Here is a 24,986-nt window from a genome sequence, read left to right as displayed (position 1 = left end):
GACCCTGCTGGGGGGTGGGGCAGTGGTGATGAACCTGGGGGTCAGTGGGAGGGAAGACGGAAGCGCCCTGTGCGTGGGGAACACCCCGCTGCTATGAGTGTTGATGTTGGGGAACGGCGTCACCCCACAAGATGGACACAGGCCTGGAGAAACCAGTGCCGCCTGGGGGCCCCAGCGCCCTCACTGGACAGGGCCCTCCCCTGCCCTCGGCGCCCCAGGCCAAGTTCCCGGGCAGACCAGCCCCCAGCACTGCGGCTCCGCAGGGCCGCCAGCCACCCTCAGTGGACAGACGCGGCTGGCCGTCCCCCCTGCAGCTGGAACACAGAGGCTTCCGGGAGGGAAGCCTGCAGCCTCAGGCCCAGTGGTCCCTTCTGGGGACAGAGCAGGGGCTAGTCTGCACCCCCAGCACGCCCCACTCCCCCAGGCGCCGATGAAGCCGGGCCCGTGGGCAGCGGGCGCCCGGGCACCGTTGTCTCTCCTCCCAGCGCTGCCAGAAAGGAGAGCTGGCTGGAGGGCCAGTACTGTGCCCAGGCAGGGGGCCACCTGTCTCCTGGCTGGGCCAGACTCCCGGCTCCCACTCATTCCCCCTGAGCCCCCCCAGGTCTCTGAAAACCACACAGGCAGCAGGATCAGGGAATTCAACACGTTTCATTTGAACCCAACTCCGAGCCACGACCCACAGAATGTCAGCACCCTCCCCCCCGGCCGCGACGCCAGCACCCGCAGGCGGGACAGCCTCTGGGACAGGTGGCCCCCACTGCCGGCCAGGGCCCTGGGTGTGAGCTCCAAGTGCTCTGCGGTCTGCCTTGGTGGTCCGAAGCTCGGCTCACATCACAGCCTCCAAGTGCAGGATCCTCAGGGCCTCGGAGATTTGGGCGCTGGTGTCCATCTGGCCGTACATGCCCACTAAGAAGGCCCGGTGCAGCAACACGGCCGCATGCTCTGCGGACAGAGGAGGGCCTGTCAGCTCTGCCCCTGCACCCCAGCCGCTCTCGGGAACGGAGCCTCTGCCCGTTCTTGCTCCCGGCCAGAGGACCGAGGCCCCCGGGGGCAGCAAACTGACCTTGGCAGAGGAGGGTGTACTCGGGCAGGTTCCTCAGGGCTGTCTGCACCACCTCAAAGTCCCGGCTGCCCAGACAGTACATGAACGTGGGCAGGAAGTCGGCTGCGATGCTGAAAAAGCCACGAGTTCAGGGGAGCCCCGCCCCTCCACCCCTACCCTGAGCCAGGACAGCCAAGGCCCCAAAGCGCCCCCACGCCCCAGCCCCGGGGACACCAGCTCACCCAGGGTTGCTCTGGATGGAGCGCAAGGCCAGGCTGAAGGCCAGGCTGCGGCAGGACTCCTCGGCCGAGCTCATGAGCCGCTGCAGGCTGGTCTGCGGGAGAATGCCTGTCAGCGGGGCCACCTCCCGCTAGGGCCCCCCCCTCAGCGAGTGTGGCCGGGGACCCCACTCCCCCAGCCCTGCTCCGCTTCAGTTCTGGGCTGGATGGCAAGGCACCCTGCCCCCGCAGGAAGGAGGTGGGGGTGGCGATGCCTCCCACCCCAGCCCCCTGGGGCCCGCGGCCGCTCCGCACCGAGAAGAAGCCCAGGATCTCCGGTCTCCGCCGAGACATCTCATCCACGTCACTCAGGACCTCCAGCAGATCTAAGTCGGGCAGAGGGAGTGTGTGACGGAGCTGTGTCCCCGCCCATCCCAGCAACCTGGAGGCAGGGGGCAGAGTCCGGGGCTGGCCCGCTGCCCTCTCCACACCGGATGGGCAGGGATCTCGGCCTGGCCGAGGCCCCAGGGTCCCAGGTGCAGCACGGCTGCTCAGAACAAGGTGCCCAAGCCTCCTGGGACCCTCCATGCCACCTCAGCGCTCGCTCAGGCCAGGGAGCCCCCAGAACCTCAGGATGCCAAGCCTGGGGTTCTTCCGCCTTCCCGACTCCACTGGGATGGCGCCTCTGGTTTGGGATCGACCCGGAGGTGCGTGCTCCCCCAAGACCCTCCGTCAGGTCTGCAGGGCCTGGGATCTGCGTGTGCACCACATCCCTGGGTGTCTGTCCGTGGCCACCTCAGTCATGCTGCAGCCACACCGCCCTGCCCTCCCCTCCCCCAGGGGCCACCTGGGCTCAGCTCCCCCGAAAGGGACCAGGGGCCGCCGGCCAGCTCCTCGCCAGGCCTCCTTTCCTTGGTGTCCACGGGGACTCCAGGGGGTTCCCCAAGAACACTGGCCAACACAGCAGCCCCCACCCTCCACCCTGGTCTCCAGCTTCCTCCTCCAAGCCCCTCTCCATGGCCCCACCCCCGCTATGAGCAAAGACCCAGCCCTCCCAGCCTTTCCAGGGGCCCTGCTGTCTTCTGGATGCCCCCCAGGAGAAGCCGGGACAGCCAGGGCCGCTTTGGGACCCAGGACCGCAGGGACAGAATGGGGGCCACCACCCACCACGGGGGCACCCCGGCCTGGAGGGCGCATGCCCCCCTAACTCACCCTCGACCGTTTGGCCCCGGGATAGCCTCTTCATGTAGGGAGCCATCTCGGCTGCAGTCAGAGGGGCGAAGATGTAGACGCTGACCAGAGGCAGGGAGCCGGCTGAGCTCTCATCTGCAAGACAGGAAGCCAATGCCAGTCAGGGGCAAGGGGACAGGATGGCCCGCCCCCAGCCGCCGTCCACAGAGGGCTTGTGCAGCCAGACACACGCAACGCTGTGGCCACAGGACCCCAGCGTGGAGAGGAGGAGTGTCCCTGCTGAGCAGCGTCTGGAGTCAGGGCAGACCCCCGAAGACGTGGCCCTGCCTAGGCTGGGCACAGCGCCAACATGCAGCGGGCGCTCAGTGAGTGTGATGAGACCACGAGCCTGCTGGGGGCCACCTGGGAGACACGCGCTTCTCCCCAGAGCCTCGCACTCCCTGCTGCCGCCGCGCACACAGCAGGTGCTCAATAAAGGCACCACTGCACACAGCACTGTGCCAGGCGTGTCAGTGGATGGCTGAAAGCCACACTCAGCACCAACGACGGGGCGAAACCGGGGCAGGACGACCGTGAGGGGCCAGCGTCGGGGCAGCCCCCGGGGGAAGGACGGCCATGAAGGGCCAGCGTCAGGGCAGCCCCCGGGGCCTCAGCCCGCTCACGAACCCACCACTCGCTGGACACGCTGCTGCAGGTGCCGGGTTGCCGCCAGGGCGGTGGGAGCCGCGAACGGGGGCAGGAATGTGGATGCAGCCAGGCAAAGGGACAGAGGACCCGGCTGATCCCACAGAGTAGGTGCTGGAGGTCACGTGGGCCACGGCACCACCTGGGGCTGCGTGAGCGTCACAGAGCCGGAGCCAATGACGCCCCAGGGACACCCAGGGGAGTCCAGCCCGGTCCCGCCCAGCAGAAGCCCAGCCCCACTCACCCTCACCCTCCTCATCCAGGGCCCGGTCAGGCCCGCCGTCCCTGCTAGGAAGGCTGAGCCCCGCCAGGAGAGACTTAAGCATCACCAGGTCGCTGCTGTCAAGGGACAGGTCACTAAGGGGACAAGGTGGGGGGGGGACAAGGCTCTGAGTGAGGACTACATGCAGGGGGCAAAGGGCGACAAGGTCTGCCTGAGGGCCACACGGGGGGGGGGTGGGGGGACAAGGTCTGCGTGAGGGCCACATGGGGCGGGGAGGGGGAGGCCAGGGCTGTGCCTGAGCAGCATGGGGGTAGGGCACTCAGGGGGCCGGGGAGGAGGGAGCCAGCTCAGGACGGCGCTGGCGCAGGCCCAGTGTCTGTGACCCGGGCACCACGGCCTGGGAACGCCCGCCCTGAGCCCTGCCACGCTGGGCCCCGGGCACCACGGCCTGGGAACGCCCGCCCTGAGCCTGCCCCGCCGGGCCCCGGCCGAGACGCTCGGACAGAGATGCACTCACTGCAGCACGTTCAGATGCTTCTGCAGGAAGGCGACGGCGGCCGCGGGGCTGCAGCTGATGTACTTGTGGGTGAACCGCACGAACTTGCTGGCGAAGGGCACGAGGTGGCGGGAGGACTTCCTGTAGTTCTGCAAAGGGCATCGCGAGGCGGCACTCAGAGCCGGGGCTGCCCCAGATGGAGGCCATGTCCCCCGTCCTGCGCGCACCCCTCCCAGAGCCTCACAGCGCAGGCTGGACACCACCAGGCGCCGCCCTCTGCTGGGTCCCTGAGGCTCAGGAGTGGCCCCGGCCCACGCCCCGCAGGGGCTCCCCTGGGAGGGGGGCAGCTGGGGGCCTGGCCCTGCCCCCGCCCCCCTGCAGCCCGGGGCTCTGCTCTCCTGCAGGGCTCCCTGGGGCCACATCTGCGCTCACCCAGGGGCTTCTGGGGACAGACCCCCAGTCCTGGTCAGGAGGACCGAGCCCGCTGCAGTTGTGGGAGCAGGAGGACAAACCGATTGGGGAGAGAATTCAGAAGGGGGGGCGGGGCATGGTGGCGGGGGTGGGAGGGGGCTGGGAGGTGGGGGCGGAGCGGAGTAGGGCACAGAGGCGGGGCACCCACCCGCAGCAGGCGCACGAAGGAGAGCAGGCAGTCCCACAGCGCCCCCTGGTGCTCGCTCTGGAACACCTGCGGCTGCAGCAGCTCCAGGACCCCCAGCACGTGCAGGAAGAAGGTCAGGTGGTTCTGCTGCCGGAACTCCTGGAAGTTGAGGTGCGTGCGGCCGTGCAGGAGGGCGGCGATCATGGGCAGGTGCCTGCGGCCAAGCCAGAGCCGCCTGGTCCTGGGCGTCCCCCAGCCTCTCCCCTCCCCTCAGAGACCTCATCTGCTGGGACCGAGACCACCCCGAGCCCACAGATGCCCACTGCGAGGCTCCTGGCTGCTCAACCGACCCGCCCGGCCCCGCCCCCCAGGCTTGGCTCGTCAGCAAGCAGCCTCCGGCCCTGACCAACCCCAGGATGACCGCCGTAGAGCCCATTCCTGCAGGAACACCAGGTGTGGGGCCCGCCCCTGGCTGGGGGTGGGCAGACACAAGGCCAGACAGCCAGGCGGTACCTCAGCAGCAAGAGGGGGTGGGCCACCGCCAGCTTCCGACAGGCCATGCTGGCGTCGGCCACTCGGCTCTCGGACGCCCGGGAGTCGCTGGTGTCCGCCAGGAGGGTGATGAAACGGTGGATGAGGCCGTCCAGCTGAGAGGGGCAGGGGGTCAGGGCCAGGGCCCCCGCAGCCTTCGTGCCCACCTGCCCACCCGGGCTCAGCCCCGAGGCCCTGGCACAGTCCCTGAGGCCCCTCATGGTGTCCCAGAGAAACCTGCCCCTACTGCTTTCTGGGGCTTCGGAGGATCAAGCTGGCTGTAGCCGGAGGTCCTGGCCAACCTCAGCACGCAGTGTGACATCAGCCACTCCCCGGAGACAGAACAGAAGCCCTGAACTACCTCAGGTGAGAAAGACCGGCCGCACAGGTAAAGCTTAACTCCAGGTGTGTGAAACACAGAACACACACAAAAGAAAGCAAGCTAGAAAAACGTCGCTCCCTCCTCCTCCTGGGACGCAGGGCTGGAGGCAGATCTGACGCAGGGCCCTGCCCAGGGAAGGTGGGGAGGGGGCAGGGAGACCCGCCAGATCACAACCCCCCCCACCGCACCGCTGAAAGAAGGGGAAGGCAGACGCTGAACATGGAAGACCCACACTAGGCATGTGGGAGAGGCAGGCAGCCAGGAAGAGACACGCTGTCCACACGCGCCGAGCACAGCGGCTCTGAAGTCACCATGCCCACAGAGAGCCCGCCGATGTGCGGGGACAGAGCAGGGGGCCGGGCACAGGAGACATCAGCACACACATTGCGCAGCCTGCGTTTCTCAACAGTCCCCATCAGGGAACGAGGGGGACACAGGGGGACGCCCACTCTGCTCTGCTCCACACCTGGAGGACTTCCTGGACGAAGGACCCTCCAAGAGGTCAGACAGGAGAGGGTGGCAGGGTAGGCTCCAACTTCAGACACTCATCCACACTCACCGAGTTCTGAGAAAAAGCACTTCCCTACCTCCTGGTCTGGGTTCCTACCCCCAAGCAGAGGACCCAGGCACCCTGAGGAGCCCGTCGGGCCTCACCTTGCAGACACTGCTGCCGGCGGCCCCCTGGCTGTGCAGCAGGACGTCAGGCAGGGGCACCCGCAGGTCCGGCCGCTGCAGGTAGAGCTGCACCAGCAGGTCGCGGCTGCACTTCCCCAGCACGCTGCGGGAGAGCAGACGCGGTGGCTGCGTGGCCGGGGCAGTCCCCCACCCCGCGCAGGCTGAGCCAGGCGGCCCCTCACCTGTCGCCCCACTGCTGGACGCAGCCCGTCAAGTGTGCCGTCACCTTCTTGATGCCTTCGTCGCCACCGCGGCAACAGCTCAGCAGCAGGGGCAGCCGTGCCTGGAGCAGCCCGCAGGCGCCCGCATCCCCATCCTGGCTGCGTGCCTCCGCTTCGGCCAGGATCAGCTCCACTAGCCCCACGAGCTCCGCCGGCTGCACCCGCAGCACCAGCTCCTCCCGCCGCTTCTGCAGTCGGACGCGGTCGGTCAGTCCCGCGTGGGACAGCCGTGCCCGGCCACCCCACCCTCCGGGCAGGGGACACCCCAAACCTGCCTGTGGGGTGCGCTGGTCCCTGCCCTGCCAGATCCGAGGGACGTGGATGCAGGCCCAGAGGAAGTCAAGGGAGGCTGAGGGATCAAACCTGGAGGAGGTGGGGAGGCCAGACCCAGCAGGAGGCGTGACTCCAGGCGGAGGGAGACGGATGGGACCGGCAAGATGCCCCTTGTCGGCTGGGACCCCGGCCGGGGGCAGAGGATGTGGGCCACCCGCCCGACCTCGTCCAGCCCTTCCCGCACCCGCCCCTCACTTGCAGCCACGCGGCACAGACAACAGCCCTTACTGTGACTGGAGAACAGGGCACCGGCCACCCAGAGCAGGGCCACCCGGGCCAGAGAGCCTGCTCCTGAGGGGGCGGGGGTGGTGCTGGGCCAGGCTCCAGGGGAGCTCTGCACTGGGCGGCTGCACACGGCACTCTGGGGCCTCCCAGAGCCTGTGGTGGCGAGGAAGGAGCCTGTCGGGGGGGGGGCTCACCTCTGTTCCCGGCCCCTGCCCAGCAGGAGGCGGACACACTGGTGCAGGGTGGACCAGCTGGACTGGTGTGTGAGCAGGGCCAGCAGGTAGGGACGGAAAGATGGCACCTGGGGGCCAGGGTGGCCTTTGCCCTGGGACAGAGGAAACCTGGGTTGGTCTCCACCGGGCTGCCCAGCTCTGGCGGATGGGGTCAGTGGATGGCGGGCAGCCTGCAGGAGGTGGCACAGGGCAGGGAGAAGCCGCCGCTTCAGGGCAGGGCCTCCCAGGCTGACGGGTCACTCCGCAGATTAAACATGGGCTGAACTAAACCCCCCTCTCAGAGACGGGGTCACACAAGCAGCGCTGTGGGGGCGGAGTGTGACCCGCACCCCCAGAAGCGCAGGCCCGCCAGCACGGGGCAGGAGCAGGGCCAGGGGTCACACAACCCCTCCCCGGCCTCCCGGTCAGCGTTTCTTCGTCTTCCCACAGCCAGAAGGGCCCTGATGCGGGCTCCGGCCCCCACTCCTCGTTAGGGGAGCTGGGCTCCACTCTCCCTCCAGCACCCTGCGAGGACCTGGGCCCACAGGGACCAAACCCACCCCTGCCCTCCCGCCTCTGTGACCAGATCTGGCCGGTCATGGCGACTGGCTCGGCACACTCGGGACCTGTCTGGCCGATGAGACTCCAGCCTGGGGCCTGCCAGAACCGACAGGAAGAGCGCACGCCGGCCCGGTGAGCCCCACCTTGCCCCGGGAAAAGAGCAGCCTCTGCTGAAGGTCGGGGCAGCTGCCAACCACCTCAGGGTCCAGCATCTCCAGCCAGTCGACAAGCAGCCCCGAGCAGGGCCCCAGGAGCACGGCCTCTTGGCTGCAGGGAAGGGGGTTGGGGGTCAGACACAGCCGCCCGGGACTGCCCCCAGGCCCGACCGCAGCTCCGCCGACTCACCTGCAGCTGTCGGCCTCCTGCTTCCCGGGGGCCAGGGGCTCCTCCTTCTCTGGCAGCAGCAGCGAGCTGACCACCGCCACGGGCCCCGAGGGCGGGACGGCGGACGCAGTGGAAAAGAGCGCGGCCAGGAGCTCCTCCAAGTGAGATGACCTCGCCTCGATCAAACTCCGGACGACTGCAGGGCAGAGGGGGTGCCCGTCACACGGGCCCAGGGCACGCCCGACTCCAGGACGGACAGCCCCACCCCCAGGGTTCTGTTCTGCTGGGGGTACCCGGCAGAGGGACTCTGGAGCGGCAAGGGGGTCCTCAGTGGAGCCCGTGGCCCAAGTACCTTTGCTGATGAGCTCGGGCTCCACATCACACTGCTCCCCAGATTTGAGGGTGGCCACGATGGCACGCACGGTGGAGCTGACCGTTTCTGGGTCCCCGCGGAATGTCAGGGCCTCTACCAGGTGCAGGAACCCGCTCCGCACTGCAGGAGAGAGTGTGACCCGGTGGACTCTCGCCAGGGCCCCAGGAGTGACCCCTCAGTTCCCCCCCACACTCCCCTCCCCAAGGGGCCACCCCTGGGCCCCGGCCCTGAAACCACTGGGCCACGCCCCGGATGCCGCTGGGCCCCCTGGGAACAGGCCCCCCGACGCAGCGGCAGAGCCCGGGAGCCCCGCCTCACCGTTGCTGATCCGGCGCCGCGCTGAGCACTGGGCAGCGAACAGCCTGAGCTGGGCCTGCAGGGGCCCGGCCTCCACGGAGGGGCCATCCAGCCACTGCAGGGCCTGCACGAGCACTTTGAGGAAGAGCGACGAGAAGCCAGTGTCCTGGGGCGCGCAACGCTGGGGGCGGGCGAGGCACGGCTCAGACAGGGCCAGAGCCCCGGAACCCAATTGCCGCACAGCGCCCACCCTCCACGGTGAGGGCCCGCCTAGCTCCCCCAGTGATCCCGAGGACACAGGACGGGGCAAGCCCATGTGCGGGCGTGGACGGGGCGGGAGAGGCAAGCGCGGCCCACCCGCGGCCCACCTGGTACTGGCAGAGCTGGCGCATCAAGGGGCAGGCAAGGACGTGGCTGCGGTGCATGGCCAGGGCCAGGGCCCCGCCGTGCGGGGAGCTCAGCAGGGCGGCGAGGGCCTGCAGGAGGCGCACGGCGACGCCCGGCACCTCGGGGCTCCCCTGGCGGACTCGTGCCAGCTCCCGGCCCAGGGCCTGCTGCAGCGCCAGGGCGGCGGGGCGTGCATGGGAACTCTTCCACCGTGGGCCTGGGCTCAATGGGAAGATCTGTACAGAGAAAGGGGGCTGTCAGGCCAGCAGCGGATACCCTAATCCAGCACTGTCTCCAGGCGGGCGTGCAGAGGGGACCATGGACTGGGGACAGGGGAGCCAAGGGCAACAGGTCCCGGAGACCACGTGTGGACCTGTGCACACACATGTGTGCAAGTGTGTCAGCCAGGAAGCGGCACGTGTGCTCTGCAGCAGCCATTACCGTGCCCGTAAGCCCGGGCCATGGGCGGGGGCGGGGGCGGGGCCCACCTGCAGGAGCAGGCCGGCCAGGTCGTCCTCTGGGCCCAGCACCCGCACCCGCGTCACAGCCCAGGTCCCGCCCTGGCCCGGTGGCTGCTCTGGGCTGCTTTTGGGTTTCGGCGCCTCTGCGCTGTCTGCAGGGAGGGAAGGACAGTGTCAGTGAGAAGCCCTCCCACCCGCTTCACTGGGACCCTGCCACCCAAGGCCAGGCTCGCGTGGGGCCCGCCGCCCACAGAGGAGCAGCTCACGGGCCCTCCCGAGAGCTCTCGCCCGGGACGCCAGCCTCACCGGGGCTCCCGAGGCCCATGAGGTACAGAACCCACTAGCAGGAGGGGGACACGGGGCAGAGGCTGCCTGAGTGGCCGTGCGTGGGTACCTCGCCGGGCGGGCAGGGAGGCTGTGAGCAGGGAGTGGAAGGTCTGGCCTCCGGACGCGCCGCGCTCGTGCTGGACCTCCACCAGGTGGGCCATGTAGTCTGCAGGGACACCGCGGTGACTGCACGGCCAGGGCGGGGGCGCCTCCCCACCGCGCCCACAGAGCCCCTTGCCTCCCCGGGACCGCAAGCGGCGTCTGAGGTGGCCATCCGCTTGGAGCCCCTGCCCGGGGTGCTCGGCACGGCCTGCTGCTCACTCTTGTCCATGATGTTCTGCTCCAGGGTCTGGGGGTCGTGGGCCACGGCCTGGTCCAGGTACTGCAGCAGCTTGCTCATGCTGGACACGGGGATGCCGAAGGACTGCACGAACAGCAGCAGCTGCTGCGGCTCCAGGTCCTGCAGGGCTGTGGGCAGCTGCCTCAGCGGCCGGGCGCGCGGCCGGACAGCCCCGAGGGCAGCCACGGTCCCCCAGCCCCCGCCCCGCGTCAGACTTGCCCACGTGTGTCCTGTTTCCCAAACCAACTTGCCCCCTACCTGCCTGGCCTCCTCAGCTATTGGGCACCCTTCCTCCTCCCTGCAAGCTGCCCCAGCCCACCCCACAGTCCAGACCAACTGCCTCCCTCCCTCCTCCAGCACCCCATTCTCTCTGGGGCCTTGTAAGGCCATAAGAGCTTGCATACAGAGACAGCTCCCTGAAAGATCTAGACACGAGCCGGATAACAGATGTCCCAGAACCTGCCAGAGGCCCCCGAGCTGCCCTCTTTCCTTGGCAACGGCCTACAGTGAGAGGTGAGGCCCGGATCCCCCCAGGCAATGCCAGCGTCCCCCCTGGGCTATCCCCACCCAGGCAGTACCAGAGTCCCCCGTGGGCTGTCCCCACCACCCGGCAGTACCAGCGTCCCCCCTGGGCTGTCCCCCACCCCTGGCAGTACCGACACCCCCCTCCCTGGGCTGTCCCCCCCAAGGCAGTATCGGCATGCCCCTCCCTGGGCTGTCCACCCGCTCCGGGCAGTACCGGCATCCCCCTCCCTGGGCTGTCCACCCGCCCCGGGCAGTACCGGCGTCCACCAGCCGCGGGACCTCTGAGCGGATCATACGCAGCTTCAGCCAGTCGGGCAGCAGCAGTGCCTCCTCCGATGTGTCCACCAGGAAGGCTGTGGGTAGCGGCTTCTTCTCCGGGAACCAGATGTCCAGCAGCGCCTGGAACTCGCTGTCACCAGCTTCAGGAGAGATGGTGCGGTCAGCACCATAGCCACTCTGGGACCTCAGGCCGAGGTCTGATGCCAGCATGTCCCCAGTTTACGAGGGGAGCCGGGGCTGCTGAGGAACAGGGCGGGGGGTAGTCTACCAAGAGCGAGTGTGACCGGCGCCAAAGCCTTCAAGGGGTGGGCTTATCCAACCCTCACAACCACCATGTTCTCCCCTGTCAGTCAAGGAAATCGAAGTGCAGGGAGCCGGCCAGGCCCCCCAGAAGCCGGGTGAGGCCAGGACCAGCACGTGCACTGGGCTCCGTGGGCTTGGCCGAACCAGCTCCTTCCCGCCCTCGTCTCCACAAAGCCCTGGGCAGCCAGCAGGCCAGACCGGCATAAGGCCGCCTCCCTGGACACAAGACGCAGTCACCCACACCATCAGCCTCACAGGAGGGATGGAGAGGCTGCCAGGCCAGGAGGTCTCAGGCAGCCAGAGGATCAGCCAGCTCTGGACACAGCCCCTAGGCAGTAGGTCAAGGGCCACGACCAGGCCTGTGGCGGGGACCTGCGGCCCCTCGGTGGGCAGCCCTGTGGACATCTCCACCTCCAGAAACCCGGCAGGAGGAGCAGGCCCAGGTGTCCGGCAGCACCCATGTGCACCTCAGGACGACGGGACAGCAGCTGGACCTGAGGGGCCCCACCACGGAGAGGTTCACCTGCTCCCCAGGAGGGGCGTCTGCCTCCACGGGAGACCCGGCCCCACCACCCGCAGCCTGCTCACCACGGGGCGGGCCCAGAGTCAGGAGGATGACCATGGCGTGGACTACCAGGATGTGCATGGTGGCCGTCTCCCCGCTGCTCCAGCGCAGGAAGACCTGGTCCTGCGACTCTGACTGCAGGAAGGAGGCGGCGTGAGAGGCCGAGGCGGGGCGCGGGGCCGCGGAGATGGGCGGGGCCTGGCGGGGCGCCACCTCCTTACCCAGCTGTAGACCTCCTCGCCCTCCTTGCTCTTGCGCATGCGCTGCACGTAGCGGGAAAAGATGGACAGCAGGGCTGCCAGCACCACGTCCGACTCGGCGCTGCAGGAGCGCTTGGAGAAGAGGTGGGACATGATGGTGGAGCGCTCCACGATAAGCCGGGCCACGTCCTGGGGGACCGGGCGGCAGGGAGCGGGGTCAGCAGCTCGGGCTCTCCTCCCGTCACACCCGGCCAACGGCCCATCCCCGTCCAAGGCCACCCGACGCGGCATCCTATTCGGCACAGACACCCCAACACCGGCCAGCACGCCGACGACAGACGAGGCCCCGTGTGCAGCCCCCTCAGGCACACGGGCTGTGAACTGGAGAGGGCTGGCCCCGCGGAGAGGAGGGAGTGACAGGAACACAGGCGGCTCAGGACCCACAGGGAAAAGCCGCCTGCCCACAGCCAGACGTGTCTACTGGCAGCCGGCAGCAGTGACGTGGGGGAGGCTAGCCCCTAGACCAGACTCAGAAGGCAGGGGCCACCGGCCCCTCGGCAAGAACCCAGGCTTGGGCAGAATCCCACTGCCCACCAACCTCAGTCCTCAGCCAATCCCTCCACTCCCTCTACAGGGACTTGGGGCCTTCAGGACCCCCGCACTGTCAGCCGACAAGCTCATGGAAGAGCAAGGTCAGGAGAAAGACGGCCAAGAAAGAGCAGGCCGCGGGAGAACACAGGCCCGTGCCCGGCTCACGGGCCCACAGGAGCACGATGCGTGGACCTGACCCCTCCACCTCCCAGGCCGGCCAAACCACACCTCTCGGGCCCAGAGCCCCAGAGACACGGGGCGCTCCTGCCCTCGACTCCTGCTCTGGACAGAAGGTCTCTGCCAAGGTAGCTCGCACTCGGGACCCAGAGCCAAGGTGTGGCCCTGCCGCCTGGTCGCCCACAAGCTCCCCCAGCCCCACCCCCTCACCAAGGCCAGATCGCTGTGCTGGCCCTGCTCCTCCACGGGCGTGTGCTGGGACAGGTAGACCAGGTAGGCGCTGATGGTCTGTGGGTCGGTCTCCATGTGGATGGCCTGCGGGGGGGGGCCGTGTGAGCAGAGGGGATGGCCCCCGGCCCCTCCACCCAGCCCCTCCCGACGGGACGGCCCCGCCCTCGCCCGCCCCCGCCCCCTCGGTGCCCCGCCCTTCGCCTCCGCCCCGCCCGCACCTGCTGCAGCGCCAGCGCGGTGGTGCTCCTCACGCTCTCGAACAGCGGCAGCCGGGGCAGGTCGCGCAGCAGCCACTGGTAGCCCTGCAGCGCGTCCGCGTCGCCCGAGTCCTCCTCCAGGGGCGGCTCCTTCTCCTCCCCGTCCCGCAGGCTGCCCTCTGAGAGCACCAGGGACAGGCCCTGCAAACGGACAGGCGGGCTCTGGGGCTGCCGGCTCCCTCCAGCCCAGCAGACACCGCGCGCTCAGAGCTGCCAGGACAGTGGCCCGGCTGCCCGGGAATCTGGCGCCAGCACCTCTGGGAGGCGGCAGGACGGACACGGGGCTGCCCCCAGGACACTTCCGGTCACCCCAGAGCGGGAAGGGCCCGGGCGGGACAGGACCCAGTGTCTGCACGTTACTACCGTGCCGTTTTCCCTGATGGTCTCTTTCGGTGAAGCCCCGGTGAGAAAAACGGTCATTTTAACAGAAAAGACAACCGTGCCAGGGGAGCAGAGGGCCTGGTCCCCTCACCTTCATGGCCAGCACCCTGGCAGCCACCTGCGAGGAGCCCAGCCGCCGCAGGAAGTAGTCCAGCACCTCACACGTGGTCTGCTCGTCTGCCTTGGGGCCCAGAAGCAGGTCCTGCAGGCGGCCCAGCAGCTGCTTCTGCTTCTGCTGCCTCTGTGGGGGCGGGGGTTGGGGGTCAGGAGACGGGGTCAGGGCGGGCGTGTGGGGCCTGGGTTGGGGGGTGGGGTCAGGAGATGGGGTCAAGGTGGGCATGTGGGGCCCCGGGGATCAGGAGTCAGGCTGGGCATGTGAGGGTGGCGGGGTCAGGGCAGGCGTGTGGGCCCCGGGCAGGCACTGACCTGCCGCTTCCTGGCCTTCTGCTCCTTGCTCTCGCCCTCCTCCTCCTCCCCGCCCGAGGCGGGCTCATCAGCGGCGTCATGCAGCAGGAACTCGCACAGGCACTGCACGGGCAGCACGTCCAGGGAGCCCTCGCTGGACTGCACCAGGTCGGCCAGCCAGGGCATGGACTGCGAGGAGGCCTGGGCGGGCAGCAGCACAGGGCTCTTTCTAGTCAGTCCCGCTGCCGTCCTCCCCCCAGCAACTGCCCGCCACCCGCGGGGACTCCCAAGGCAGCTCTCTGCACCCCGGAGCCGTAGCTGAGGGGCCCGGTCTCCAGGCGTGCCCTCCAGCCCATGGTCTCATCTGATGCCAGGGCCCCCCGCAGCCTTAGGGGTGCTCACCTGCCTCTGGATGATGTTGAGAAGGAAGTCGGGGTTCCGGCTCCGACACAGCAGGTGCCCAAGGCGCAGGGACTGGTTGAGGCCTTTCACCTGGTCCAGGATGTGAGGCGGAGGCCTCCGGGGTGGCCCTCTGAGAGCGCCAGGCAACACGTGTGTGTCAAAGTGGCAAGTAAAGCGCCCCCAGCTAAGAGTGGATGGGGGGGGCGCCTGCCTGCCTCCCACCTGCAGCCAGCTGCCCGTCCTCCCACAGGCCCGTGGCTCCTCCCCTCTCAGCCTGGCCTCGGGGGCTCTTGGCTTCACCCACAGTGTGGCCCGGCCTCCCATTAGACCCCACCCCCACCCTCCAGGCCTGGCCGCCCCCCGCCCCCAGCCCGGCCGCCCCCTGCCAGCCAGGCTGGCTGTACCCCCCAACCCCCGCCCGGCCACGCCCCATGCCCCAGGCTGTGCACGCACTGGGGCTCGAGGCTGGTGAGCTGGGACAGCAGCAGGCTGCTGCTCTCGGTGATGGTCTGCCGGGTGGAGGCTGCGGCCAGGTGCCCCTCGAATGCCAGGATCTCCTGCTTCTCCCGCTGCGAGACCTGCAGCTCCCGGTTGATCATCTCGGTGCGGCTCTCCTCGTCCGTCAGGGTGCACGGCGGGTACGAGTAGTTGCTAGGACCAGGGGACAAGAACCTGTCACCGTGCCGCCCCCAGGTAGCACTCAAGAGTAGGGGTCAGAGCCCGTGGCGACGTCCTTGGCTCAGGCCTGGATGGAGCCTTTAGACTGTGCAAGGCATCCGAGGGCCATCGGCAACACACCACAGTCAGACCTCAGTGAGGGAGCGGGTGTCCCTCAGAGCCCACAGCCCGCCACTCTGTCCTTCCACACGACCGCACGCTGGTGCCTCCAAAACTGGCCGACAGGCGTCAGGGCCCCAGACCCAGAGCGGCATGTGTGCGGGAGGGCCGTGCGAGACCCCTGCCACTGGGCCATGTGGTCAGGCACAGGCACCAGGCCGACTCCCACTTCAGAGACACAGGCGCCCTCCGGGGGCCTGAAGGCCGGGACCCCTGACACACGTTCTGAGTGTAACCGAGCCCCCGCATCCTGGCCCCGCGTAGTGGCAAGCGACTCACTTGGTCATCGCCATCTCCATGAGCATCTTCAGCGTGGGGTACTCTTCCCAGGCGGCCAGGCCTAGGGGCAAGGCAACAGGTGGTGGTGGGACCCCGGCCCGCTCCCAGCCCCTCCCAACTCATCACCCCACCCCCCCACCAGGCTCTGCCCCCCAGCCCGAGGAGCGGGACATCCAGGAGAGGCAAGGCCCACACAGGCTCAGGTGGCCGTGGCTGGCCAGGGCAGGGGGCACTCACCAATGTTCTCTGGGTTGAACGCAGCGACCACCAGCAGGAGGGGCCACGCCTTCCAGTAGAGAGTGGAGATGGCGAGGTTCGGAGGCTGATACCTGGAACCAAGGTGGCCACAGCTCAGCCTCGGCACCCGAGGTCCGAGAGGCAGACATGTCCGGACCCGGGCAGCAATAGCGCACACATCCGTGAGGGGCCACCCGGCCACCACAGCTCAGATGTGAAACGTCCAGAAACGTCCAAGCTACGGGACTCGTGGTGTCCGACGGCCGTGTGTGTTTGAGGGGAAGGGGAGGGGAGCGCCAGCGGATGGGGAGAGGCTTCTTGGAGGGACGACGCTGTCAGGTCACACAGACGACGGCAGCGGAGCCCCGCGGCTGCGCCGAGACTACCCTATCACAACCGCAAACAAGTGACGCAGGCGGCAAATGAAAACCACGCTGCGATCGGGCGCTGAGGAAACGGAGTGAACGCACTGTCGTCCGGAAGCAGACACAGTGCCTGGTTCACACACGAGGGAAATAAGCAGCCGAGTGCTGCGGGCCGAGGAGAGAGCGGGGCAGTCGGGGGACCCGGGTGCTGGGGGCCTCACCCTGGCGGGAGCTGGATGTTCTCGGGGTGGTGGTAGGTGCACAGGTTCAGGACGGCGTCGATCAGCTGCACTCGCTCCACCTTCAGCACGTCCACATCTGAAACGCAGGAGCCACACGCGGGTCCCTCGGTGGACGTCCCGCCTGGACTCGGGCCATGGACGTCCGGGAGCAAGGACACTGGGCAGGTGGGGCGGGGACGATGCAGGCACGGGACGCGCTGCTGCAGGAGCCCCAGGGCGCCAGGGCACGTCTGCACCACGCGGCGCCCGAGGGTGCAGCACGGCCGGGCTCAGGGACGGGCAAGGACACGCTGACACCCGTGGGTGCAGCGGATGCACCAGGGAGAGCAGGGGAACGGCGAACCCCCCCGTGCTGCAGCCCAGCCCAGGCCCACCAGCAGCGAGACACGTGCTCTAGAAGGGGGCAGCTCCGCCGCAGGCCCTCCCGCGGCCCTTCAGAGAGGTGGGGGACAGACACTCCTGCCGGGTTCAACCGTGCAGAGAACACACAGAGGCCCGGGAGGTCACGGGGAGGGGAGCCGGCGGCGGGAGGCCCTCACCGTCAGCCTGCACGGCTGCAGCCCGCTTCACCAGGTGGTCGGCCAGCTCCATGGCGTCGGCGGGGCCAAGCGGGAGCTCCCGCGAGAGCCCGATGACCAGAATGCGCATCAGCGTGTCCTCCAGGATGGGCACCTCCGAGCAGAGGCGGAGGAAGAAGCTGCGGGCAGAGCGGGCAGAGGAGGGCTCGTGGGAGCCCACCCCCAGGGCAGGGGAAGCCCCAGCTCCAGCCTCATCTGGGCACAGAGGGGGCACTGCCCACCCTCCCCGTGGTCACTTGTGCCTGATGCCCATGTGGACCGGGCCCCACAGCCCTGCAGAGGACTGTGAGTGGGAGCCCGGCCTTGGGGGTCTCACAGGCCAGCTCGGCCCCAAGCTGTGCCCTCAGACAGGGGCGGGGCTCCGGCAGGTGTGGAGGAGCATGCTGACCCCGCGGTGGGGCCCAAAGCGGCGAAAGAGGGAAGCGACCTGTCAGAAGCTCGGGGAGGGTGACCTGGCTCGGGGACCGGTGAGGGCAGAGAGAGGACACGTGTGTGCGCTGCCTGGACGCGAGGGGTGGGGCTCCACCCAGCCGAGCATGCGGGAGGGCGCGGGGGCCTGTAGACAGTGCATCTAGGGAAAGGGCGGCGCAGGGTGTGGGCGCAGGGACTGCGACCCCCAGGCCCGCCCGCGGCCCGCCCCCCGCCCTGCTCACTTGCGGTCGCTCTCGGGCGGCCAGTTGTCCCATTTGTAGTAGGTCTCGGGCTGCTCCGTGAAGAGAACCTTGTGGAGGCTGCAGAGGGAGAGGACCATCAGAATGGGGTCCTGGCCCCCACCCCATCAGCCCCTGTGGGCGAGGAAGCCCGTGCGCAGAGCAATGGCCCAGCTCCTGGCTCTGCAGTGAGGCCTGGGGAGGCTGGCAGGTGATGGGCCCCTCCCAACAGGGAGCTCCCCACCCCACCAGACAGGGCCCCGCCTCCCCGAGGCCCTGCCGGAAGCTCAGACACCACGAAGTTTTGGCTGTTGCCCACTGGCCCCTCTGGCCTCTGAGAGCCTGGCGCCAGCTAGTGGCCTGTCATCCGGGGAGGAGCCCTGCCGCTCGTCACCCATGAGCCCGGGAGCGCGGCCGGTCGGGGGCGAGGCAGAGCCGGCCGCACCAGTGCACGTAGTCCTTGGGGGCGAGCTTGCTGATGGAGGGCACGACAGTGTGCAGCCACCACACGGCGTCCCGCTGGATCGCGGCGATCTGGTTCTGGAAGGAGCGCAGCACCTCGAGGTCTGGGGAGGAGGAGCCGGTTACGCCGCCTGCATGGCAGCCAGGCACACGGAGAAGGCCTGGACAGCACAAGCATCCTGAGGCCTCACAGAGGGGCGGGACCCCAGATGGGGGGGCGCTGAGATGGCTGGAGCAAGGCTCCGCGAGCACCTGACCGTCCCAGGGTTGAGGACACCTCAGGGAACTGAAACCCTGAAATCCCAAGTGTCTTTCCAGCCAATCGCTTAAAGGGCCTTGCAGCCAACCCTTTCCAGGGTCAGTAATGACCCAGGGCAGGCTGACCCAGACACCGCTGCCCTGCCCCCCTACCCTACCCCCAGCCCAAAGGCACCAGGACCTGCACAAGCAAACCAGCAGAGGGTGACCCCGGGCTGGGAGTGGTTGCTCTCCGCCGGGACAGAGTAGGAAGCAGCCGTTTCCTGGGACTCCAGGGGCCGAGCTGCAGCTGCGACCCTCCCGCCCCAGGCCCACACTCAGAGCAGAGCCCCTTCTCCCACCCAAGGCCACCCCCCCTCCACGAGAGCCCCCCGCAGAAGGCAGCCCGCCCCCAGCTCCTCACTCTTCTTCTCTCCTTTGTCCCAGGCGACGCCAGCCTCCTTCACCTGGGCAGTGATGCCCAGCATCATGGACACGGCCAGCACATCCGTGACGTGCACCACGAAGCGCTCCTGCAGGATAGAGCAGCCCCGCCCAGCCCAGCTCAGCACAGCGGCCCACGTCCCTGTCTCCCCTCTACCCACCCCCCACCACGGCCAGCAGGACGGCAGGACGCTAGGGACCAAGAACCAGCCACAGCAAGGCCAGGTCGGGCCACAGGGGGAGGTTTAGCCCACAGAGCTGGACTGAGCTATCCTCCGGAGAAGAGGACCCCCACAGGCTGTCTGCTGACCTGCTCACGTGGCACTCGAGATCCGCCACTCTCGGCCCCAAGTCCTATTCTCCAGAGGCCCTTCCTGCCTCCCCAAACTCCCTAAAATCCACCCTGAGCAGACCCCGGGCCCTGGGGGCGCCGTTGGTCTGCACACACCAGACACTGCTGCCCCACCCCAACACCCAGCCCAGAGGCCGCGGGGACGGCGGCCTGGGGGTGTGGCGCCGCGCACCTTGAACTCCATGTCCAGGTACTGGGGCTCCTTGCGCTCCTGCATGAGCCCGAGGCAGAAGGCCTGGAAGTTGATCTCGTGCTTGGTCTGCTTGATGATCTCACGCAGCAGGGCCCGCGAGGCCCGCAGGTAGTCGTCCTTGTTGGTCAGCAGGTCCTGGAACACCATGGCCAGGAACTGGGGAGAGAGAGATCGCGGGAGCTGCCGGCCGCCTGTCCCAGCTCCTGCGGCCCCCGCAGCTCTCATCCTCATGGGCCAACAGGAGGCCTGCCCAGAGAGCCCGCGACCCAGACACCCCGGGACAGCCAGAGCCTCCTCACAGCGCTCTGCACCCGCCAGTCCACACCCTCTCCTCCAGCCAGGCTCCGGGGCGGGGGTCCCGGGGGCCCACCTTGGGCGCCAGCTCGGAGCTGTGCTGCAGCACGGTGTACAGGATCTGCATGTTGTTGGGGTTCCGCGCGTTGGAGAGCTCGTTGAAGATCACGAACTTGATCGTGGTGCCCAGGTTGTCCTTGTGCGCGTTCAGCAGCTCCCTGGGCACCGCCAAGCAGAGGGAGCTCCAGCGGCTGCCGCCCGCACCCCCCATGCCCCCGCCCCACGCCCCCGGCGGCCCCACGCCCCCCCCACATCCCCACCACCCGCCCCGTTGGCCCCGTGCCCCCGGCCCCGCGCCCCCGCCCCCCGCCCCCCGCGCACCTGATGCAGAGCATGTAGTGGTTGAGCAGGACCTTGGGCTTGAGGCGGATCTTGACCAGGTGGGAGATGACGTCCATGTCCTCAGCGCCGTGCGTGCTACAGTTCATGCACACGGACATGAGCAGGTCCTGGGCAGGCCGCGTCAGCTGCGGACGGCGGGAGAGAGGGGGACGCCGTCAGCCCCGCGGCCTCGGGTGCAGGAAGGGCCCTGCGTGCGCAGATCCGCGCGCCTCACCTTGGGGTTCTGCAGCCACATCTCCAGTTTCTGCACCGTCATCAGCCGCACCTCCTTGTAGCCGCAGGTGGAGGTGAGCAGCCGCAGGAGGTTCCGCGAGACGCTGTCGATGGGCTGCCGCCGGTTGAGCTGGTCGCGCAGCATGTCCAAGACGTACTCCTCCACACTCTCCGCCAGCTCCTCGTACCTAGGCCAGAGGGGGGACAGCAGCGGGCAGGAAGGCAGGCAGGCGGGGGGTCTCCTGGGACCGCGCGGGCCAGGGGCGCGCGGCACACCTACCTGGGCATGAGCTGGCCCTCCTGCTCGGGGCTGAGCTTCTCCTCGGCGATCAGGAGCTCCGTCTGGCTGTCCTCCTCCTCCGTGAGGGACGGGTGCGGGCTGTTCCCTGCGGAAGGAGCACCTAGTGGACACCGGCTCCCCCCCGGTGCCGCGTGCCCGGGCCCCTCCCACTGGGAATCCCAGCCCAGCTGCCACGGGGGCTCTCACCAGCACTGAGGTCCCCTCCGCCACGCCCCGCCTCCCCCTGCAGGAGCACACTCTTGGGGGGCATCTTGGTGTTGAAGGCTGTCTGGATGTTGTCCACGAAGGTCCTGCAGTGCGGGCTGTCCACCCAGATCCGCTCCCCCAGGGAGTCTTCGATGTACACCTGCCAGGACGGAGCCCAAGCCTCAGCCTGCCCTCTCCTGTGACCCCGCGTGCGCGGGCAGGAGCAAGCTGGGAGCCTCCCCAGGCCCCGGCTGCCCCTTCACAGCCAGCAGCTAGGGGCAGGAGATGCCCTGGGTTGCCATACGCAGCCCTCGGGGCTCAGATGCCTTTACTCTCTGATGGTCCAGCAGTTCCCCCACCCCAATCGCGGCCCTCTGCCCCCTTCACCAAGAGTGATCGCCTGGGAGAGGCCACTCACCTTGACGAAGATCTCGGGCCAGTTCTCGTCCTCCTCATACGCGGCCATGAGGAGGTTGCAGGCCAGCACGGACACCAGGCTGTTGCCCTTGGCCTTGAAGCTGACAGAGGCATCCCGGCGCAGGAGGCTGCACAGGGCCTGCGGGAGATGGCGTGGTGGCGGGGAGGCCCGTCTGGCCCTGCCCGCCCCTTCCCCACTTCCTGGCATGGAGGAGGGGACGGCGGCCCTCACCTCGATGACGCCCTCCGTGGCGAAGATGTTGGGCTTCATCTTGGCCAGGTACATGAGGCTGAGGTACAGGACACTGTCCGGCTTGGCCCGTGTCACCTTCAGCTGCTTCACAGCCCCGCACAGCACGCCCTCCAGCCGGTCATCGTTGCCCTCCAGCTCGGCTGCCTCGATCTCGTCCAGCAGCACCGTGGGTGGGACTGCCGGGGGAACGCCCGGTCAGGTGGGCAGCCCCGAGCCAGACCGTCCCACTCGGCCCCCAGGCCAGGGGCTGCCGAGGGCGACTTCCAGGAACCTGACTGAGGGCCTGGGGTAGAGCCGCGACCGCAGGTCCCCAGGGAGTGGGCGGGGCAGCTGGGCCATGCAGTGCAGGGGTCGCCCAACCCCCAGGAGTGCCCGGGCCAGGAGGGGCCGTGCGGGAGCCCACCAGGCACTGCTAGAGCCCTCTCGCTGCGCCCACACGGCTACTCCAGGGTGACGTGGCCTAGGAACACCTCTTTTTCTACAAATTGGTCCTTCTCCCTAAGCTTCCGAGCGAGCTGGCCGGGCGCCACCTGTGGACCTGTGGCCTCCTCCTCCACTGCGGCCTCCCCGCATCTGCCCCTCAGAGGCTGCTCCCTGTATCTCTGAGAGAGCCCGCCAGGGGCTCCGACTCTCCCCCCACACAGCTACCCTCTGCTCTTTCCCTCCTGCTACCTCCTTGGGCATCCTGGCTGGCCCCCACCTTCCTCCTCTGACGGGACCGGAGGACCCCCTCCCTGTTCCCCACCTGAGGGCCCCCTGGGCCAGGCTCGGCTCCACCCACGTCTGATCTGTGCTGCACTTGCGATCGTTTGGGTCCACCTATTCTCTCACTTCCACTGTGATTTCTTTTCTGACCCAAGAGGTTTTGTTAGGACTGTGTTTTTAGATACCCAAGTGATGGCGACGCGATGGATTTCTGACTCAAGTGCGTGGAGGACAGAGGTTGACCGGCACTCCCCGAGTGCTCTCCACGTGCCAGGGAGAAAGACAAACAGGCAGGAAGAGGGGTGGAGCTCAGAAAGTCCTGGCCATGGAGACACTCCAACTGCCACACGCCATGAAGTAGCTGAACTCAGCCTCTTCTGTTTTGCTAAATGTGTTTCATTTGTAACATGCCTTTCATAACCATACTCCAAGTAACCTTCAAAGCCACCTTATCTGGGACTCGTGTGATGGTAAAACCAAAGCACGGCCAGTGAGGAGAGAGCTGTGGCCTGAGTCGGGACTCGGTCCCTCAAGTGCTCAGTGCTGACCTGGCCCAGCCGCCAGGGAGGGACCCCAAGCCAGAGATCCGAGGCGGCTGCCACCCAGCGCAGCCCCAGGCCAGCCTCCGCCCGGGTCTCACCGCTGCCCAGCACAGCCCCGGCCCTGGCCCGAGCACGGGCCCCTCCACCAGCATGAAGGCCGCCACGCCACGGCTTCTCTCGTAGTCCCGCTGCTAGTCGAATCCCAGCCAGCCTGTCAGGCTCTGTTTCCTGCCACAGTCCCCGATGGGCCTCCTCTCTCCCCGGTTCCCCAATGGGCCTTCCCCTCCCTGGCTGCCACGTGAGCCCCTGTACACTTTAACGCCCAGGACTGATGTGATGTTAAACAGACCCGACCTCCAGAAAAACGGGAACGCCCGGGGCAGAACAGCTTCTGTATAAACAGCGGGCTTGTGGCTAAGCTTTATGCCTGTCTCTAATGCTGTCATGATACCTCATCAGCTAAGAGATAAAAAACAAGCAAGTGAACTCTGCATCGTTAGGAACTGGGAAGAGGGTGAGGCAGCACAAGCTACCGCCTCCTGGGTGGAGAGGGTCCTCACGACACGCACAGCCCCCATGGACAGCACCTGTCTGTCTGCACTGCCTTGGACTCCCTGCACTCAGAGAAGACTGTCACAGAGGCAGCCTCGGAAAATAGCCAGGCCAGCAAGGGAACAAGAGAGTGCGCCTGCTCCCCAAGGACCGGAGCTGGCAGCCCTCCAGGAGGGCATCAGGCTCATGCCCGCTCCAGCCCTGGAGCAGGGCTGGCAGGAATCCGTGCAAGGCTTTCCAATGCAGGAGGCCCCTGCACGGCTGTCTGCTCCCCAGAGAGGGCCACGGAGGCGCGCACTCGGCAGCAGCCCCAGATGGATGTGGGCCACCTTGCCCTGAGTGACAAGCACCTCCCATCACTGTCAGTCTGAAGCAGAGGTGCAGTGAAGGCGGCCCTATGAGAGATGCTCTGAAAAACAAACTCACAGCTGACTCCTGTCCTCCATTGTCCAAAGAACCTACACTCCTAAGCTTGGAAGTAGCCTTTCTGAACCCCGGTGCAGGGACGAGGCAGGGGCTGTGCTCTCTGGGGGACGTAGAGAGGCTGTCTTTACCTTCAATCGGGACCACGGATGGCTCTTTAATGGAGGGAGAGATGGCACGCTTCTCTGCAACCGCAGCCTCAGCCAGGCGTCCCAGGGCACTCAGCGGGGGCGTGGAGGAGAGTTTGGGGCGCTTGGTGAGCCCCGGCAACGCCGAGGCACCCGCCAACGCAGCCGCAGCATCGCGCTTCCGCTCCGAGGGCAGACCGGAAGGGGCAGGCTTCAGCAGGGTGGAGGCTGTTTTCGACTCAGTAGTCTGACCCTTTGAGCCCAGAGCAATGAAGTCTCCTGGCGGAGGGTGACCTGCAGAGGGACACGCACCTTCACACAGAAGCTAGGTGGAAAAGGAGTCCGAGAACAACTCCAACCTCCCACCATTTCCATGGGGATTCGACTACGGTCGGGGCAGGCGAAAAAACAAGACACCCAGCAAGTGCACAGCAGTCCTGGGACTGGCCAGCGAGCAACAGCGGACAGGCACACGGTGCTGACCACACAGCAGGCCGTCTCCAGCCTATCAGCTTCCGGTCCCTGCACCCTCAACAAGTTTCTGAAACAGGCATCATTAACCTCACTTTACAGGTTGAGAACTACCAGGCACAAAGAAGTTCAGTAAAGCGCCCAAGGCCACTCAGCTAGCGCGGGTTGGAGGCCAGTCTGGCTCCAGCCTGCTGTCAGCCCCTGCTTGTGCCGCCCCCTCCTCCCGCCAGGCACTCCTGGGCTGCGGTCCGCGGCCTCGGATGCACAGACCAACGAGCCGGCCTGGGTCGAGAAGGCGGTGGCGGCGGTCCCAAACCCCCGTCCCGGGACTCCCAGGGCCCCCGGGACCAAGGGCTGCTGTCCGAGACCCCATTCCTGGGAACCGCGTTCGGCTCGGGGAAACAAAGCCGCGACCCGAAGGCGCTGCGCCGCGTGCCGCGGGGAGAGGCCGCGCACCCGAAGGCTTGGCCGCAGCGCTGGGCCTGCGGACAGTGGTGGGCTTGGCCCGGTTCATCCTGCCCCCGAGCCCTCGCCGCTCCGCGCTGCCGACGCCGCACTGGGGGGAAGACCCGCGCTAGTCAGCAGCCCGCCGCTCGCCCATTCATTCCAATCTGGGACTGCGGCCCGGGGCGAACGCTCCGCCCCACCGCGGGCAGCAACTCCTGAAGCGGCCGCGCGACCCCGCCTTTCCGCCTTGGATCCCGGGAGGCTCCGTCTCTCCGGCAGAGGCGACCCAGTCCCTTCTAGTGAGATCGATAGATGTCCATCGCAGCGGCGCCCGGGTACCGTCGCGTCCGCCCCAGAAC

General features: G+C 68.0%; 1 protein-coding gene across 2 annotated transcripts; it reads right to left on the bottom strand.

Moving 5' to 3' along the window:
* Positions 1–629: 629 nt before the first annotated feature.
* On the bottom strand, positions 630–24,986 carry INTS1 (integrator complex subunit 1). 2 transcript variants are annotated; one of them, XM_055561811.1, is made up of 47 exons: positions 24,637–24,986; positions 23,713–24,003; positions 21,339–21,535; positions 21,108–21,245; positions 20,690–20,849; positions 20,483–20,588; positions 20,204–20,390; positions 19,969–20,114; positions 19,664–19,805; positions 19,273–19,449; positions 18,729–18,837; positions 18,051–18,171; positions 17,609–17,686; positions 16,917–17,074; positions 16,357–16,453; positions 15,771–15,862; positions 15,534–15,594; positions 14,871–15,068; positions 14,418–14,547; positions 14,037–14,216; positions 13,702–13,851; positions 13,191–13,370; positions 12,952–13,056; positions 11,995–12,162; positions 11,797–11,908; positions 10,884–11,045; positions 10,083–10,229; positions 9,829–9,927; positions 9,462–9,586; positions 8,955–9,209; positions 8,608–8,767; positions 8,269–8,409; positions 7,938–8,112; positions 7,658–7,859; positions 7,014–7,144; positions 6,537–6,624; positions 6,223–6,449; positions 6,020–6,143; positions 4,966–5,099; positions 4,474–4,666; positions 3,876–4,003; positions 3,380–3,492; positions 2,473–2,586; positions 1,576–1,646; positions 1,285–1,376; positions 1,064–1,173; positions 630–942 (listed from the first exon to the last, which is right to left on the bottom strand). In XM_055561811.1, exons 1-47 carry the CDS (start codon positions 24,692–24,694, stop codon positions 827–829), a joined length of 6,648 nt encoding a protein of 2,215 aa, XP_055417786.1. In that variant the 5' UTR covers positions 24,695–24,986; the 3' UTR covers positions 630–826. The 2 variants fall into 2 exon arrangements, with proteins under 2 accessions (XP_055417786.1, XP_055417787.1); XM_055561812.1 differs by having other exon boundaries at positions 7,736–7,859.

Source organism: Bubalus kerabau, chromosome 23 (assembly GCF_029407905.1).
Source record: "Bubalus kerabau isolate K-KA32 ecotype Philippines breed swamp buffalo chromosome 23, PCC_UOA_SB_1v2, whole genome shotgun sequence".
NCBI lineage: Eukaryota > Metazoa > Chordata > Mammalia > Artiodactyla > Bovidae > Bubalus > Bubalus kerabau.
Note: the sequence above shows the minus strand (reverse complement) of the source record. Positions and strands in the feature narration are given on the sequence as shown.

Coding starts and splice junctions, on each gene's coding strand:
- INTS1 (XM_055561811.1), bottom strand. CDS start 24,694: ATGAACCGGGCCAAGCCCACCACTGTCCGCAGGCCCAGCGCTGCGGCC. Junction 14,217..14,417: donor TCAACATCATCCAGAGGCAG/GTGAGCACCCCT, acceptor CTGCCCGCCCAG/GCCTCCTCGCAGTCCATGCC. Junction 8,113..8,268: donor GCCCGAGCTCATCAGCAAAG/GTACTTGGGCCA, acceptor TCTGCCCTGCAG/TCGTCCGGAGTTTGATCGAG.